Raw genomic sequence first — 15,197 nt, 5'->3', positions numbered from 1 at the left:
CGTAGACCTCAGCAGCAGCGCTGCACCCGCCGAACAGGCGGAAGTTCCGCAGAGAATGCGACCAGTACCCCCTCAGGCTGAGCCAAGTGGTGCCCCCCCAGCAAGGACGTTCCCACCCAGTGAGCCGGCTGGTGGGGGCTTGCGTTCAGGGCACAGGCACTGGCACTGGGATGCAGGGGGCGGTGCCCCCCTCCGCGGTCCCCAGGAATCCCGGGATCTGGAGGGGACGGTGTGAGCGGGCAGGAGCGACTCCAGCCCAAGTCCTGGGCCAGGTGCCCTTTTACGTTTCCAGTTGTGGGTCCTGGGTTGGGGGGCAGAGGAGGGATGGGATGGGCAGGGCCCCAGGATCCCCAGGACTTCATAGGACAGAGCCACAGGAAGGAGCTGGGGACACCTGGGGAGTGGGACCCTGCCCCGGGTGGAGATAAAGATGACCCTGGCTATGGGCGAGGCACATGTGGGGAGGCCAGCAAGGAGGACAGCGCCACCACTAAATACCATTTAATCCCCTCCCGGCAGCTCGGGCCCTACTCAGGGGGCGGGGGTGGGGGCGGGGGCGGATCCTCCAGAGAGGGGTCCATGGTCAGGAGGCCCTGGTCCTCCAGCGGGGTGATCATCGACACCTCCATGTCGGGGTCCATGAGGTGGGATTCCACGTGCACCGTGTGCAGGTCCATGCGGTCCTCCTGGACCCCGAAGCGCCCCACCAACCTGCAGGACGCGGGTGTGGTCAGCGCCCCGGGGCGGTGCCGTCCACACTGCAGGCTCCCCGGCCCGCCCCTGCGCTCACCTGCTGTCCACACGTCCCGGGCATGTTTCACTGAGGAGAGAGGCTGGGCGTGAGTCCTGAGCCCCAGCGCTGCCCCCCACGCATGCACACCGAGGGCCTCACTCCCCCGGCTCCCGGCCCCGGGGCCCACGCACCCCTTGGCTCGGAAGACGCCGATGGCCACGATGACGAGGGCACAGAAGCAGCTGGCGCTGACGCCCGCCAGCACCACGATCAGGGCGATGAGCGCCTCCCGGCTGAGGCCCAGGCTGCACTCGCAGTAGGTTCCCGCTGCAGAGACAGGGCCGTGAGGCCGAGGGCCGGTCACCTGCCTGGGGAGGGCCCTGGGTCCCCGGCGGCCACCGGAGGGACACGGTGTGCCCACCCTGCGGGAGGGGGAGAGCCCTGGCTGGGGGCAGGCACCTGCAGCAGGGACGAGCCACAGGGACAAGCCTAGGAGGCCCAGGGGACTGCCCAGGGGACTGCCGGCCAGGCAGGAGTCGGGCTGGGGACAGAGGGCCATGTCCAACCCCCAGCCCCACCGCACACCTCTGGATGGAACTCGTCGGAAGGCGCTGACCTCACAGTGGGGCTGTGAGGCCGGGGGTGGGGGGGCAGGGTCACTCGTCCCGGAGTGCCAGGAGGTGGCCCTGGGAAGGGGCAGGTAGGGTGGGCCTGGGGCCCCTGCTCAGCTTCGAGACAGAAGCAGTGGTGGGGAGGGGGACGCTGCTGCCTGAACCCCGGCTCCTGGCACGGAGGACACAGGGGCCTGGCAGCACCAAGGCTGCTGTGGCTGGGGGGGGGGGGGCTTGGTGTTCAGCTGATGACACGGCACTACCTCCCCCAGGGCTGGGGCACAAAGGGGCCGAGGAGGTGGACTTGTGCCTGGCTGCCCTCGTGAGCTACTCCCGGAGAGTCCAAGCCACACCAAAGGCCAGAGCTGGACGGCTGCTTGCACCCAAGGGGAGCCCAGCTGCCCGGGAACAGGGCCCCAAGCAACGCCCTCCCCCAAACACCTGAGAGCAGGAGGCTCAGGCCTGGCTGCTGGCACCAAGTGTCTCTGAAGCTGGGAGCCTGCTGACCCCAAGGGTCTCTTCCCTTTGCAGACTGGACAGGCAGCGCCCAAGGAAGCGGACAGCAGGCTGGCGCGGCCAGGGGAACCTGCGGCTCCAGGCGGGGCGCGCCTGCCCTGTACCCACCCCAGGGACCTGTTGCAACCAGCAGGCTGCAGGGGGAGATGCAGATGGCAGCTGGGCCTTCTGCCAGCTCAGGCCCCACAGGGTGGCAGGGGCAGCCTGGCCCCTGGCACTGGCCGCCAGAGGCCGCCTGACTGCTGACACAGGTGTCCTCCTGCTGGGATCCCTGGGGGACATGCCAGCGCACCTGCTGAGTGATGCTGTGACCTGGGACACACCCCGATCCAGAACAAATCCAAAGGACACCAAGTACAAAGTGTTCCCGGAGCCAGCGGCTGGCACCGCCACCCTGCCAGGCCAGCCCAGCAGGTTTGCATCCTGGTCAGGCGGTGGCCATGGACGGAGGGGAACACGTGTGTCACCAGCGCTCAGAGCAGTCCCTCTGTTCCCAACAGCACCCGGGGGTGGGGGAGGGGAGGAGGTGGCGCCCAGGGGCTGGCAGCTGGCGAGGGGCCAGCAACACCAGGTCCCGTGCCCCACACCTGCCACTTCCCCCAAGCTGCAGGGCGGGGAGGAGGAGGTGGCTGAGGGACTGCCACTGAGGGCCACACGCAGACCAGGGCAGAGCTGGAGACGTGGGGTTGGGTGTGGGGAAGTGGCTGAGCGTGGGGGACCAGGAGGGGGATGGGGCGCAGGGCAGGACGGGAGAGGCACACTGGCGGGCCTTCCCCTGCCTGCTCAGCTCGGCTTCCAGACACCCAGGCTGGGCTGCACCCTGGGCAAGGACCTGCCCCGGCCAGGGGCACTGAGCCGGCTCCCTGGGCCCTCACCCACCGGGGGCCTAGCCACACACGCGTGATCACTCATCTCAGGGACATGGAAGTCACCTTCCATGGGTTCTGTAGGCACCCCCCCCCCACCCCCAGTGTGGGCACAGTGGACAGACGCCTGGGGACAGGCCTCACGCAGCCCCTCACTGCTGCAAACGTGGGAGGTTCTGGCTTAGGCCATTCCGAGTTCACACAACATCCCAGCAGCACCACGGCCTGCCCGGGCAGCAAGGGGACCCAGGCCGACGGCGGAGGGCGGCGGAGCCGGGCAGCAAGGGGACCCAGGCCGACGGCGGAGGGCGGCGGGGCCGGGCAGCAAGGGGACCCAGGCCGACGGCGGAGGGCGGTGGAGCCGGGCAGCCCAGCCAAGCCCAGTGCACCGCTGCTCACCGCAGGCCCAGGTGCAGCCCTCAGGAGGGCCAGGGTCCCAGCACGGATGTCCAATCCAGCTCTGCACAGCTGGGAGCTAGGTGAGGCCCCAGGGAAGGAGGGGGAGACCCCCGCAGAGCCCACAAAGCCACCAGGACAGGGAAGCAGTGGCCAACCTTTTATCTGCAACTGGGGGTGGGGCAAGGCTGTGGGAGGGGCCGGGCAGGCCTGGGGGTGGGGCGGAGCCATGGGAGGGGCCAGGGAGGCCTGGGGGTGGGGTGGAGCCGTGGGAGGGGCCGGGCAGGCCTGGGGGGTCAGGGGCGGAGACATGGGGTGGGGGAGGGCCCTCAGCCGCAGCTCTTGGGCAGCCGGTAGACGCCGCCAGCGTAGACGAGCTGCTGGTCACGCACTTTCTTCTGCAGGTAGGCCTGGAGCTCCTGCAGGTCGATGTCGGCCAGGGCGGGCCCGGTCATCACGAACATGCGCAGCATGCTGTAGATGCGCTCCAGCGAGAGGCTCTCCAGGTTGGTCAGCATGGCCTGGATGTAGGTCCAGAAGAGCTGCGGGAGAGCCAGCGTCAGCCGGGCCGCCGCCTCACGCCCCGCCAGGCCCGCCCCCGCCCCGCCCGTCCCCGCCCGCCCCGCGCACCAGCAGCTCCTCCTCCTTCTGGTCAGCCTGGGAGGCCATGCCGGAGTCGCTCTCGTCGTCACTGTCGATGAGCACCATGGTGTCGCGGTCCTGCGGCCGCTCCTCCTCGATGACCGAGAAGGTGCCGGGCGGCTCCTCCCGCAGCACGCCCTGCTGCAGCCACACTGCCAGCCGCCGGCGCAGCAGGGCCACCGGCATCTTCACCACCTTGCTCAGCTCCTCCAGGCCCCAGACGGCTGCGCAGGCGACAGCAGGAGGCTCGGGAGGCCGCACACACGGCCTGGAGGACGGGGCCTCCCACAGCTGCCCAGAGCAGTGCCGGCACCAGCGACGCGGGGCAGGGGCAGAGCAGCAGGCTCACCTTGGTCCTGGAAGTACAGTAGGATCACAGCCTGCACGGGCGTCACGGCCACAGACAGGGTGCGGTCAGCCAGCTCCACGTCCATGGTCACCAGGCCCAGGGTGTGCTTCCAGCTCAGCGTCCGCATGGCCTGAGGAAGACTGGCATCAGCCACAAGCAACCTGGAGGGTCCTGGCCAGGCCCAGGGGCTCGGCAGCGGCACCAGGTTGAGGAAGGCCTGAGCCCCCCAGGAAGACGCGTCTGCACCCCCGCCCATGCCCGCCCAGCATCCGGAGTCCCTGCAAGCGCTGGCTCTCGGGGAGCACACGAAGGCGCCAGGGGGTGCGGCAAGCACCACAGGCCGGGGCAGGCGCCAGGCCTCGCGCCCTCGGAGTTGGAGCGCGGCCTCTGCACCCTGCTCTCGGACGGACAGATGGACGCGGCGCGCCTGCTCGAAGCCGCCCGGGGTACATGGATCCTGTTACGGCAGATCCTGTGCCCTGCGGTGCACAGCCTTGGGGGCAGGGGGCTGTGGAGGGGGCGCCTGTCACCCCAGAAAACACGGATGTCTGTGACAGCCAGCAGGTGCCCGTGTGAGGTGTTGGATGGAACGAGAAATGTGCGGCCGCAGGGCCAGAGCAAGACTGGCCGATGAGCAGAGTCTGGGGGCTTCCCAGTGAGGGGTGGAGCCTGCTCCAGTGAACGCAAAGGAAAGAGAAATGGGAGGAGCCCAAGACACACAGGGGCCAGCACTGAGGCCCCGCCCGGCAGCTCTGCGGCCTGGACTGGCAGCTGACCCCCGACCCCGGCAGCAGCCAGGAGCAGACGGGTGTCCATGAAGGGTCTGGGGAGGACCCTCCCCTGGGATGGCCCAGGCCCCTGAGAGTGGCACGGGGAGCAAAGCTGCTCAGCACCTCGCAACAGCGGACAGGGCCAGGCCCGACGGGAAGGGACAGAGGGACGGCGGGGGAGGCCGCGGCCAATAGGGCGGGGCCAGCTCGGTGGAGCGAGCATGCAGGCATCACCAGGCCTTGACGGCCCTGTGCGGGCCCGAGGCCCCTCCCAGCTGCCCCCCTGGAGAAGCAGGCCGCAGCTGGAGGGGGGGATTCTGCCGCACACCCAGTCTCACCTGCACCTGACCCCTGCCGAGCACGTGGGCGCGGGCGGACTGCCGAGCCGTGCCCACAGAGGCAAGGTAAAGTCCTAACTTGGGGCTCTACTCGGAAACTGGCCCCTTACGGATCCTGGGAGAGGTCAGAGCTGGGGAGTCGGCCTGCCCAGAGCACAGCCTGCTAACATCTGGCTGACCTCTGACCTCCAACCTGGGCTCTGTGAGTCAGGTGCTGCTTGGAGTCCCTGCAGGTGGCCGGCGGCCGGCCTGGGCTGCAGCCAACACAGCTGTTCCAGCTGTGTACCTCCCAGGCCTCGGCCTGCACAGGACAGTCACGGGGCGGGGGCACCCAGCAGAGCCACTGTCGTGTCCAGCAAGATCCCGGGCCGGGAGATCTGCAGCCGGGAGGCAGAGGCCCCGCAGGGCCGGCTGCTCAGCACAGCCCAGGGAGGCACGTCACGTCCGGCTGGATGTAGGGGACACACATCAGGCCCGGGTGGGGCCAGTGAGCACAGCCCTCACACAGACGCGTGCTGGGAGGTGGCAGGCACAGAACCTGCAGACAGTGCCAGGACACCGCGGCACAACGCGGGCCAAGGAGAGTACATCCACCCGGGCCAGCAGGAGCCACACGGGACAGCTGGTCTCCCAGACACCCGTGGGCGCCGTGCTAGCCGGGCCTTCCACGGGCCCCCGCCTGCGTCTTTCCCCGGGCTGCCTGGGAGGGAAGGCGCCTGCGGCTCCCGAGGTGGAATCGCCAGCGCCATCCTAGGCTGCCCCCCCCCCCCCCGGAGCACAGGTCCTCAGCCGGGAGACGGCGTCAGCCCAGCACGTCTTCACAGGAGACAAGAGCTGCCCACCAACCGGGGCCTGGCCAGGCTCAGCGCCCCAGGCCAGCGGCCTGCGCACACCTCACCCGCCCACCGCCCGGGCGTCGGTACCCCAGGACCTTCCTGCCGCTCCGCTCTGCCTGGTGCCTCCCAGACCCAAGCGCTCACTGGGCCACAGCCCACGGACGTGCAGCCCAACTACCTTTGCTCCACCTGACCGTGACGCGGGAGGAAGGACTTTGAACTGGGACCCCGTGTCCCAGCCCACACCGCCCACCTGGACCCTGCCCCGAGCGCTCAGCAGCAGAGAACACCAACCCCATCGTGCTGAGCACGCGTTGTCCACCCGCTGTCCCGGGCCCTGTCCATCCCCTCCCCGAGCTTCCCAGGGCTCCCCTCACAGCACCGCCCTGGCCTCAGGCCCTCAGGCCCCCGGGACAGAAGTCTGCATGCGGGACAAGCAGGGCGTGCCCAGGGCAGGGAGGACGCCCCGCGGGCCCTGAGCCGGTGCCCACAGAGAAGGGAGGGGCTTGCTCCAGTCCAGGGGTCCCCGAAGCAGAAGGGACACTGAGGACGAGAGCCCCATCCTGGGGACAGTGAGGACACAAGCCCCGTGCAGGGGACAGTGAGGACGAGAGCCCCGTGTGGAGGGGACAGTGAGGACAAGAGCCCCGTGCCAGGGACAGTGAGGACAAGAGCCCCGTGTGGAGGGGACAGTGAGGACAAGAGCTCCGTGCAGGGGACAGTGAGGACGTGAGCCCCGTGTGGAGGGGACAGTGAGGACACAAGCCCCGTGCCAGGGACAGTGAGGACAAGAGCCCCGTGTGGAGGGGACAGTGAGGACATGAGCCCCGTGTGGAGGGGACAGTGAGGACACAAGCCCCGTGCAGGGGACAGTGAGGACGAGAGCCCCGTGTGGAGGGGACAGTGAGGACAAGAGCTCCGTGCAGGGGACAGTGAGGACGCAGGGCCCCGTGCCGGGGACAGTGAGGACAAGAGCCCCGTGTGGAGGGGACAGTGAGGACATGAGCCCCGTGTGGAGGGGACAGTGAGGACAAGAGCCCCGTGTAGAGGGGACAGTGAGGACGCGGGGCCCCGTGCCGGGGACAGCGAGGACGTGAGCCCCGTGCCGGGGACAGCGAGGACGCGGGGCCCCGTGTGGAGGGGACAGTGAGGACAAGAGCTCCGTGTGGAGGGGACAGTGAGGACAAGAGCCCCATGCGGGGACAGTGAGGACAAGAGCCCCGTGTGGAGGGGACAGTGAGGACGCGGGGCCCCGTGTGGAGGGGACAGTGAGGACAAGAGCTCCGTGCAGGGGACAGTGAGGACGCGAGCCTTGTGCCGGGGACAGTGAGGACGCGGGGCCCCATGTGGAGGGGACAGTGAGGACAAGAGCCCCATGCGGGGACAGTGAGGACAAGAGCCCCGTGTGGAGGGGACAGTGAGGACGCGGGGCCCCGTGTGGAGGGGACAGCGAGGACAAGAGCCCCGTGTGGAGGGGACAGCGAGGACGTGAGCCCCGTGCCGGGGACAGCGAGGACGCGGGGCCCCGTGCCGCCGCTACCTTGAGCTTCTCGTACTTCTTGCAGTAGACCTCCAGGGCCGCCCTGATGTCCTCAGGCACCTCCAGCTTCTCGTCCTTGAAGGGCGGCCAGAACTCGCTGGACAGAATGACCGCGTAGACGCTGAACGGCGGCTGCTCCTCCGCGGGCCGCTTCTCGTCCTCCTCCCGGATGTTGGCGTTGATGCGGCGGGAGTCAGCCATGTCCTGGGGGCCGGGGGAGGCGGGCTCTCACCCAGGCCAGGGCAGCGGGCAGGGCGGGCGGGCGGTTGGGGGCGGGGCCGACCTTCAGCATGACCTCACAGAAGTGCATGGGGGCCTCGCCGAAGCGCAGCTTCAGCAGCTCCACGTTGCGGATCTCCCTGGGGGAACAGAGTTTCTGGGGGCCGCGTGCAGGGCCTGCAGCTGCACCTCCACACCACAGGGAGGCCACGGCCACCCCATGGCCCTCTCTGCCACCTGAGGGCAGCGCTGAGCTCAGCTAAGGCTGCGGCTCCTAGAGGTACAAACACTGGCCAGTGTGGGTTGGTGTGGGCTGGTGGGCGGTGTGTGTAGGGTGTGGGCTGATGGGGTGGTATAGATGGTGTGGGGCGGTGTGGGTTGGTGTGGGGGGTGTGGGGCGGTGTGGGCTGGTGGGCGGTGTGTGGGGCGGTGTGGATGGTGTGGGCAGTTTGTGAGCCGGTGTGGGCGGTGTGAGCCGGTGTGGGGGGTGTGGGCGCAGCACCCCAAGGCCTCACCGCTCTGGGCTGAAGCTGAGGTGGTGTAGCAGGCGGTCGGCCAGCAGGGAGCGGTACTCATTGATGAAGAGGTCCTTGCTGCCGTAGATGCTGACCAGCAGGCTGATGATGTCCGAGGAGCGCCGCTTGGAGCTCGACTTTCCTGGGGGAGCGACCGCGGGCACCCGGGCAAGCTCAGGACACCCGGCCGGGGCCCACCCTGCTGGACAGCGCAGCCCAGCGGCTCCGGGTGGGGCACCGTCTCCATGCCCCTTACAGCTGGGGGCAACTCAGAGCCTCCCGCTGGACCCTACCCAGGCCCACCGTCGGGCACGCTGCCCCGACTCCCACCCAGGCTTAGGGAACAACCAGACTTCTGAGCTCAGAAACCCCCAGGGCCAGGCACGGGACACGGACAAGTCCGGGCAGGGGTCCTCCCGCAGCCAGATGGCTGCCGCGCAGGGCACACGGCCCTCCAGAGGCCTGTCTCAGCTGGGGACACCTTGACCTCCGACTGCTCGTGGGCTGCCCCTGACGCGGCCTCGCACACGTGGACGTACACGCAGGGGAGGGCAAGCTGACCTGGATCAGCGTCCACTGGGTCAGGGACCCAGTCCTCAGGCTCGCCAGAGTCGTCCTCGCTGTCCTGCCCAGTCTCCAGGCTGGCCGGGTCAGTCTTGGACAGCTCAACGGCCAAGTCCCCGGTCCCATCCGAGTCCCCTGTCAGCCCAGCCACGATCTGCCGCACCGTGTCCTCCCGCGTCCTGCCAGGCACAAGTGCTGAGCCCACAGTGCACGGCCCTCAGGGACCCACGTCTGCAGCCAGTGCTGACGGCCCTACGCTGAAGACGGAAGATGCGGAGCCTGGCCCTGCCCCGGAGCAGTGGGTGCCGAGACGGGGATGGGCCCAGCCACACTCGCCGCCCAGCAGCTCCTGCTGTCCAGGCCCTCTGTGCCGAGGCGCTCTGCCGAGCTCGGTCACCGCTGGGGGAGCCGCAGCAGCACAGGCCGCACCTCCCTGTCAGGCTGGGGGTGACGCCAAGTGTACGAGGACCCAGGGACAGTGGGGGCCGGGTCACTGTGGGACACAGGGACAGTGGGGGCCGGGTCACTGTAGGAGGACACAGGGACAGTGGGGAGCCGGGTCACTGCGGGACCCAGGGACAGTGGGGGGCCGGGTCACTGTAGGAGGACACAGGGACAATGGGGGGCCGGGCCCCTACAGGACACAGGGACAGTGGGGGGCCGGGTCACTGTAGGAGGACACAGGGACAGTGGGGGGCCGGGTCACTGCGGGACCCAGGGACGGTGGGGGGCCGGGTCACTGCGGGACACAGGGACAGTGGGGGGGCCGAGTCACTGCGGGACACAGGGACAGTGGGGGGACAGGAGCCCCGAGGTGCCCGGTGTGAGAAGGCCAGGAGCTGGCTCTCTGGTGGCGGGGCCTCACCTCAGGTAGCGGCGGATGGGCTCACAAGCCACCTCCAGGATGACCATGGAGGGGTCCAGCACACGCAGCGCCTTGATGGCCGAGATGTAGAGGGTGATGATGTCACACGTGTTGACGCCTGCGGGGGTGGGGGCAGCGGTCGCTCAGAGTCCTGGACAGCAGCCCCCAGGCGCCGGTGCCAACACCCAAGCGGGCAGCCTACAGGTCTCCCCCAGGACCTTGCTCCCTAGGGGACCACAGGGAGCCGACACCACCCCACTCCCACCTCTCACAGGCACTTCCTCCAAAAGCTCCCGTGAACCAGGCAGCCTGCTCTGAGGAGCCCCCACCCAGGCCACACCAGCCGGCCCTGCCTTCCTGCAGGAGCGCGCGGCCCAGGGCGAGCGGGGCTGAGGGCACCTGGGTGGAGGAGCCGGGCCTCCAGCGCAGCCTTGAGCGACACGAGCAGCTGCTGCCTCTGGTCCGTCCTCTCCAGGCAGTACTTGAGGTCCTCGATGGCCGGCCGGGAGTCTGGGAAGTCTGCGGGAAGGGGGCCGCCCTCAGGGCCGCGCACGCGCACACACGGGCAGGCCGGGAAGGTGCACGTGGTGAGGACACACCGGCTGTGGGCGCTCTGGGGACGGCCCCTTGACGCTTTCACGGGCGGCGTCTCTGAGCACAGCAACCCCGCGGGGCAGTCACTGCCCACCAGGCTGAAGGGGCAGAGGACAGGGAGCAGGGGGGGGTGTGGCCAGGACGTGGGGGCGGCACCCACCCCGCACGATGCTGAAGAGCTCCTCGATGCGCAGGCTGGCGTAGGTGCGGTAGAAGAACCTCTGCACGTGGCAGCGCCAGCGCCGCAGCGTGTTGCCGGCCTCCGGGGACGCGGGCCGGGCAGGGCCGTCCTGCAGGAACACCTTGCCCAGCCAGCCGACCACCCTCTCGATCCACTGTCGGAGAGTCCCCATGCGTGAGTGACAGTGAGCCCTGGCCAACCCAGAGGCTGCCCACCCTGCTGGTTAGGCCTCCGCAGGCCCACCTCACCCCTGCAGGGCGGGCCATGCCCCCAGCACCCCGTTACACCTCACACCCTGCTGCACATTGGGGGCGGGCAGGTCCCTGGCAGGCAGGGGCCAGACTCAGCCGTGGTGACAACCGTGAGTGCCTGCGTATCCACAGCCCCCACGGGCCCACTCACCCAGACACCGCCTCAGCCCCAGCCCTCTGCTGTACGGGTGCAGCACACGGCCCCCAGCCCCCTCCCCCCCAGTCCCTCGCTCCCCCAGCCCCCTCCCCCCCCCGTCCCCTCACTCCCCCCATCCCCTCCCCCTCCCCTCACCCCCCTCACCCCCCACACGGCCCCCAGTCCAGCACTGCCCGGCTGGGCCTGCACCTGCCCTCTGGCGCCAGCGTGGGCGGGGCCGGGGGAGGGCTCACCTTGTGGAACTCGCGCAGGAAGGAGCGCTCGTACTCGCCGCGGCAGCGGTCCTCCATGCGCTCCCGCGTCACCTGGTGCAGGGTGGTGGTCACCGCCTCGGCACTGACGCGCTCCAGCAGGCTGAGCCTGTGCCTGGGGGAGAGCCTGTGTGGGACACGGCACGGCCACGCGGCCGGGGCACACCGGGGGCGCACGAGCACGGCCCCCCACGGCAGACACACCGAGCGCACACGAGCAGGGCCCCCACAGGGGCTGCAGGACAAGGCACTGACACGGCTCTGGACCCTGCCCGCAGCCTCTGTGTCAGGTGGCCAGGGGTGGCAGGCGTGGCGATGGGGGAACCCCACTGCCCTCCTGGGAAGGGTTCTGCGGAACCGGCCGCAGACGGCCTCCAGCGGCTCTCGGGAGAGCGAGGTCGCCAGTACCTGCCCCGGGGGGACCCAGCAGAGGCCCGTCAGAGCCTCCCCGACCCTGCCGGCAACTGCACCGGTCCCGCCGTCCCCCAAGAGCCCTCTCCCAAACAGCCGCGCGCCGCCCCGGTCCGGTGTGCCCAATCACCGCTGCGGGCCGCGGGCAGTGCGACCGCTAGGGGGCAACAGCGGGGTCAGACTCCAACCGCCACGTCCCCGCCTCCCCAGAGCACCGGCGAAGACACCTGCTGCCCCCTGCTGGCCGGGAGCAAAGAGCCCGCAAGCCCGCTCCGCGCCCGCGCTTCCGGCAGGGCTAGGAGTGCGCGCGCCGACAGGTCGGGGCTGGCGCTGCGCTGCAGCTGGAGCCGCCGTCAAGGCCAGCACCGCGCGCCCTGGCGCCGGCTCAGGTCCCGGCCGCTCCACTTCCGTCCCAGCTCCCTGCTAAGGTGCTTGGGAAAGCAGCGGCAGATGGGCCAAGCCCCTGGGCCCCTGCACCCACAGGAGCTCCTGGCTCCTGGCCCAGCCCTGGCCGCTCTGGTCACTTCGGGAGGGGGCCGGAGAGCAGAAGGCCTCTCTCTCTCTGCCCTTCAGATAAACCAACCCTGAGAAGGCAGCAAACCCAAGCCCCCCGCGGCCTCAGCCCTGGGCTAGGCGTGCGGGGAGACAGACCGCGTGCGGGACAAGAACCGCGGCCTGCTGCAAGGGGCCCCCAGCGGGGCGGGGGAAGGGCGCCGCGGGCGCGTACTCACAGGACCTGGCTGAGCTGCTGGAACTGCTCCAGCGCCCGGCGGCACCAGCAGCGCTGCTTGTCGCCGCCGCAGCCCGCACACAGGGGGCTCTGCAGGAGCCGGTAGTACCGCCGGCGGGCGTAGCGGCTGTCCAGCTCCCCCTCCAGCTCCGGGTCCGTGCCCCCCTCCCCCTTCCTCTTGCTCTGCATGTAGACCCGCAGGAAGCGCCCGTAGAGACACTGCACCATCTCCTGGAAGCTCCTGGGCGTGGAGAAGAACAGCACGCCCCGCAGCATGGTGTGCACCCTCTCCCGCAGCCCCTGCGCGCCGGTGCCCAGCAGCAGCCCCAGGCGCGTCCACTTCTCCAGGAGCTCCAGGCTGCGCAGGTAGGGGTCCAGGCGGCTCTCCAGCAGGCCGAAGGCGTCGAGCAGCAGCAGGAGGCACTGGGGCTCGTCGGCCGCGTTCTCGCGCTGCGCGAGCGCGTTCCAGAACTCGGGGGCGATGTGGGCCTGCAGGTCGTTCTGCAGCACCTCCACGAACCACTCCTCCAGGACCGAGTGCAGGCCGTGGCCCCTCAGCACCTCCACGGCGGCGCGCAGCTCCTCCTCCTTGGGTGGCACCGCGCCGCTAGTCCGCGAGGACGCCTGCGGGGCAGGAGCCGCTGAGCGGGGGGCGGGGGGCGGGGGGCGAGGGGCGAGGCGGGAGCGGACGGAGCCAGCAGAGGCTGGCGACCAGCGGACGCCCCGCGCGGGCCCGCCACCCTGATCCCGGGCCTCACCAGTCCCAGCGCCGCCGGCGGCACCAGCCCGGTGCTCACGGTATTCCAGGCCACCAACAGATCCTGCCCAGGCCCGGGGCCGCCATCCCCCTGCACCCCCGCCGCCTCCATCTTCGCCAACCCTGGCAGCGCGGCGTCCGGAGATGACGCAGGCTGGGCGCGGCGCGCGGAGATGGCGCAAAGGCTGGGCGCGGCGCGCAGCCGTGACGCGCAGGCGGGGCGCGCGGTAATGACGCGCCGGCCGGCGCGCCGGCGGGGAGAGTGCGCAGGCGCAGACGGGGCGTCGCGGCGGTTGGGGCGTCGGGGCGTCCGAGCGCTAAGCATGACCCAGCAGGGCGCGGCGCTGCAGACCTACAACAACGAGCTGGTCAAGTGTGAGCGGCGGGCCTGTCGGGGAGGCCGTGGGGGCCGCAGGGCCCGGCTCCGGGGACTGTCGGTGCGTGGCCTCGGCCCCCGTAGCGCGGACGCCGCGGGCCGGCCTTCCCCGGGGCGTTGTGTGGCTCCAGCGGGTGCACGCGGACCGGGCCTGCCCGCGCCCAGGGCTGGGGCCGAGGGCCCCGGGGGCGCGGCGGCGGGCCGCAGCGCTGACCTCCGGGCCGCCGCAGGTATGGAGGAGCTGTGCCAGAAGCGGGAGGAGCTGTGCCAGCAGATCCAGCAGGAGGAGGAGGAGAAGCAGCGGCTGCAGGCGGAGGTGCGGCAGCTGACCGAGCGGCTGGCCCGCGTCAACGAGAACCTGGCCTGCAAGATCGCCTCCCGCAACGAGTTCGACCGGACCATCGCGGAGACGGAGGCCGCCTACCTCAAGGTGGGGCTCGGCAGGGTGGCCGGGCTGCCCTGGCCTTGTCCCGCGCGGCTGCTGCCCGGGGCTGGGGAGGAAAGGGAGGGGCCCCACCCCCGGGCCGGGCAGTGAGCCTCCCCCCGTCGGCGCAGATCCTGGAGAGCTCGCAGACCCTGCTCAGCGTCCTGAAGAGGGAGACCGGGAACCTGACCAAGGCCACCATGGCCACGGAGCAGAAGGGCAGCGGGGGCAAGGACAGCTGACGGGCGGGGGCCGCCCCCGGCTCTCCCTGAAGCAGCTGCACCTGCACTGTGGCCCCGGGTGACCAGAAGCCGCCCAGACACAGCCCACCGGCGACTGTCCTGGCTTCCCGCGCACCCTGGGGTGTTGGACTCCAGGTGGGCTCTGCGGCCCCCACACCCCTGCTGCTGGCCTCTGCTCGGCCGTGGTGGCCAGGGCGGCGGGCCGGGGCCGGGGCCGGGGCCCAGGCCCTGACGCTGCCAATAAAGGTTGTATTTGTACAGAGCCGCGTCAGTCGTGGGGCTGCGCGCACCCCTGGAGCCGGTCCCCGCCCAGCCGCTGTGGCCCCTGGCGAGCCCGTGCCTGAGGGTGCCCGCCCCACCCCAGGAGGCCGGACCGGGCTCTGCCCCCGTGCACGGAGGGCACCATCCCACTCAGCCAGGGCTGGGGTTCCATTCCCCCTGCCTGTTCCTGTTTCGGATTCTGCTCACTTGGGGCTGGCGCCGTGGCCTAGCGGGCAAAGCAGCCGCCTGCAGTGCCGCTGCTCCACTCCCCAGCCAGCTCCCTGCTGCTGAGGCACCTGGCCCAGTCCTCGGCCCCTGCACCTGTGCGGGAGACCTGGAGGAAGCTCCTGGCTCCTTGGCTTCCGATTGGCTCAGCTCCGGCCGTGGTGGCCATTTAGGGAGTGAACCAGTGGATGGGAGATTGGCCACTCCTTCGCTCTCTAACTCCGCATCTGAAGTAAATAAATCTTTAGGAAAAAAAGTGCTCATTTGATGCCACCACTGTGCCCACAGGTGCTGGTGCCCCTCTGCTGTCCACAGGCCCAGTGTCCACTCCCTCCTGCCCAGCCCCCAACCTCAGCAGCCTGTCCGTCTGCAGTAACCAAGGCCCAGCTGCCACCTGGACTGGGGTCCTGGAAAGGCCGCCCCTCCCCCGCCAGGACACGCCCCCCAGAACACTGCCCCCCTACCCCAAGCCTGGTGGCTTCTGAGGAGTTTTGTTTTTGAAGCTTTTTCCGTCTGCTGGTCCTCTCTCCACATGGCCACGACAGCCAGGGTGGACCAGGACGTCACACCCCTGGAA

General features: G+C 70.2%; 3 protein-coding genes across 4 annotated transcripts; 1 reads left to right on the top strand and 2 right to left on the bottom strand.

The window, feature by feature from the left end:
• Window positions 1-527: 527 nt before the first annotated feature.
• Window positions 528-1,292, bottom strand: TMEM210 (transmembrane protein 210). The gene is made up of 4 exons (XM_062206828.1): window positions 1,193-1,292; window positions 925-1,060; window positions 791-820; window positions 528-711 (listed from the first exon to the last, which is right to left on the bottom strand). Exons 1-4 carry the CDS (start codon window positions 1,290-1,292, stop codon window positions 528-530), a joined length of 450 nt encoding a protein of 149 aa, XP_062062812.1.
• Window positions 1,293-3,279: 1,987 nt separating this feature from the next.
• On the bottom strand, window positions 3,280-13,235 carry ANAPC2 (anaphase promoting complex subunit 2). Its single transcript, XM_062207172.1, has 13 exons — window positions 13,094-13,235; window positions 12,337-12,959; window positions 11,177-11,309; window positions 10,515-10,689; window positions 10,160-10,279; window positions 9,761-9,878; window positions 8,893-9,074; window positions 8,332-8,473; window positions 7,881-7,956; window positions 7,598-7,801; window positions 4,114-4,243; window positions 3,753-3,988; window positions 3,280-3,664 (listed from the first exon to the last, which is right to left on the bottom strand). The coding sequence occupies exons 1-13, from the start codon at window positions 13,202-13,204 to the stop codon at window positions 3,452-3,454; spliced, it is 2,463 nt and encodes an 820-aa protein (XP_062063156.1). The 5' UTR covers window positions 13,205-13,235; the 3' UTR covers window positions 3,280-3,451.
• A 130-nt stretch (window positions 13,236-13,365) lies between these two features.
• Window positions 13,366-14,396, top strand: SSNA1 (SS nuclear autoantigen 1). 2 transcript variants are annotated; one of them, XM_062206825.1, is made up of 3 exons: window positions 13,366-13,467; window positions 13,699-13,898; window positions 14,024-14,390. In XM_062206825.1, exons 1-3 carry the CDS (start codon window positions 13,416-13,418, stop codon window positions 14,132-14,134), a joined length of 363 nt encoding a protein of 120 aa, XP_062062809.1. In that variant the 5' UTR covers window positions 13,366-13,415; the 3' UTR covers window positions 14,135-14,390. The 2 variants fall into 2 exon arrangements, with proteins under 2 accessions (XP_062062809.1, XP_062062811.1); XM_062206827.1 differs by having other exon boundaries at window positions 13,443-13,529; window positions 14,024-14,396.
• The last annotated feature ends 801 nt before the right edge of the window (window positions 14,397-15,197 follow it).

The sequence above is a fragment of the Lepus europaeus genome, chromosome 12 (genome assembly GCF_033115175.1).
Source record: "Lepus europaeus isolate LE1 chromosome 12, mLepTim1.pri, whole genome shotgun sequence".
Lineage (NCBI taxonomy): Eukaryota > Metazoa > Chordata > Mammalia > Lagomorpha > Leporidae > Lepus > Lepus europaeus.
Note: the sequence above shows the minus strand (reverse complement) of the source record. Positions and strands in the feature narration are given on the sequence as shown.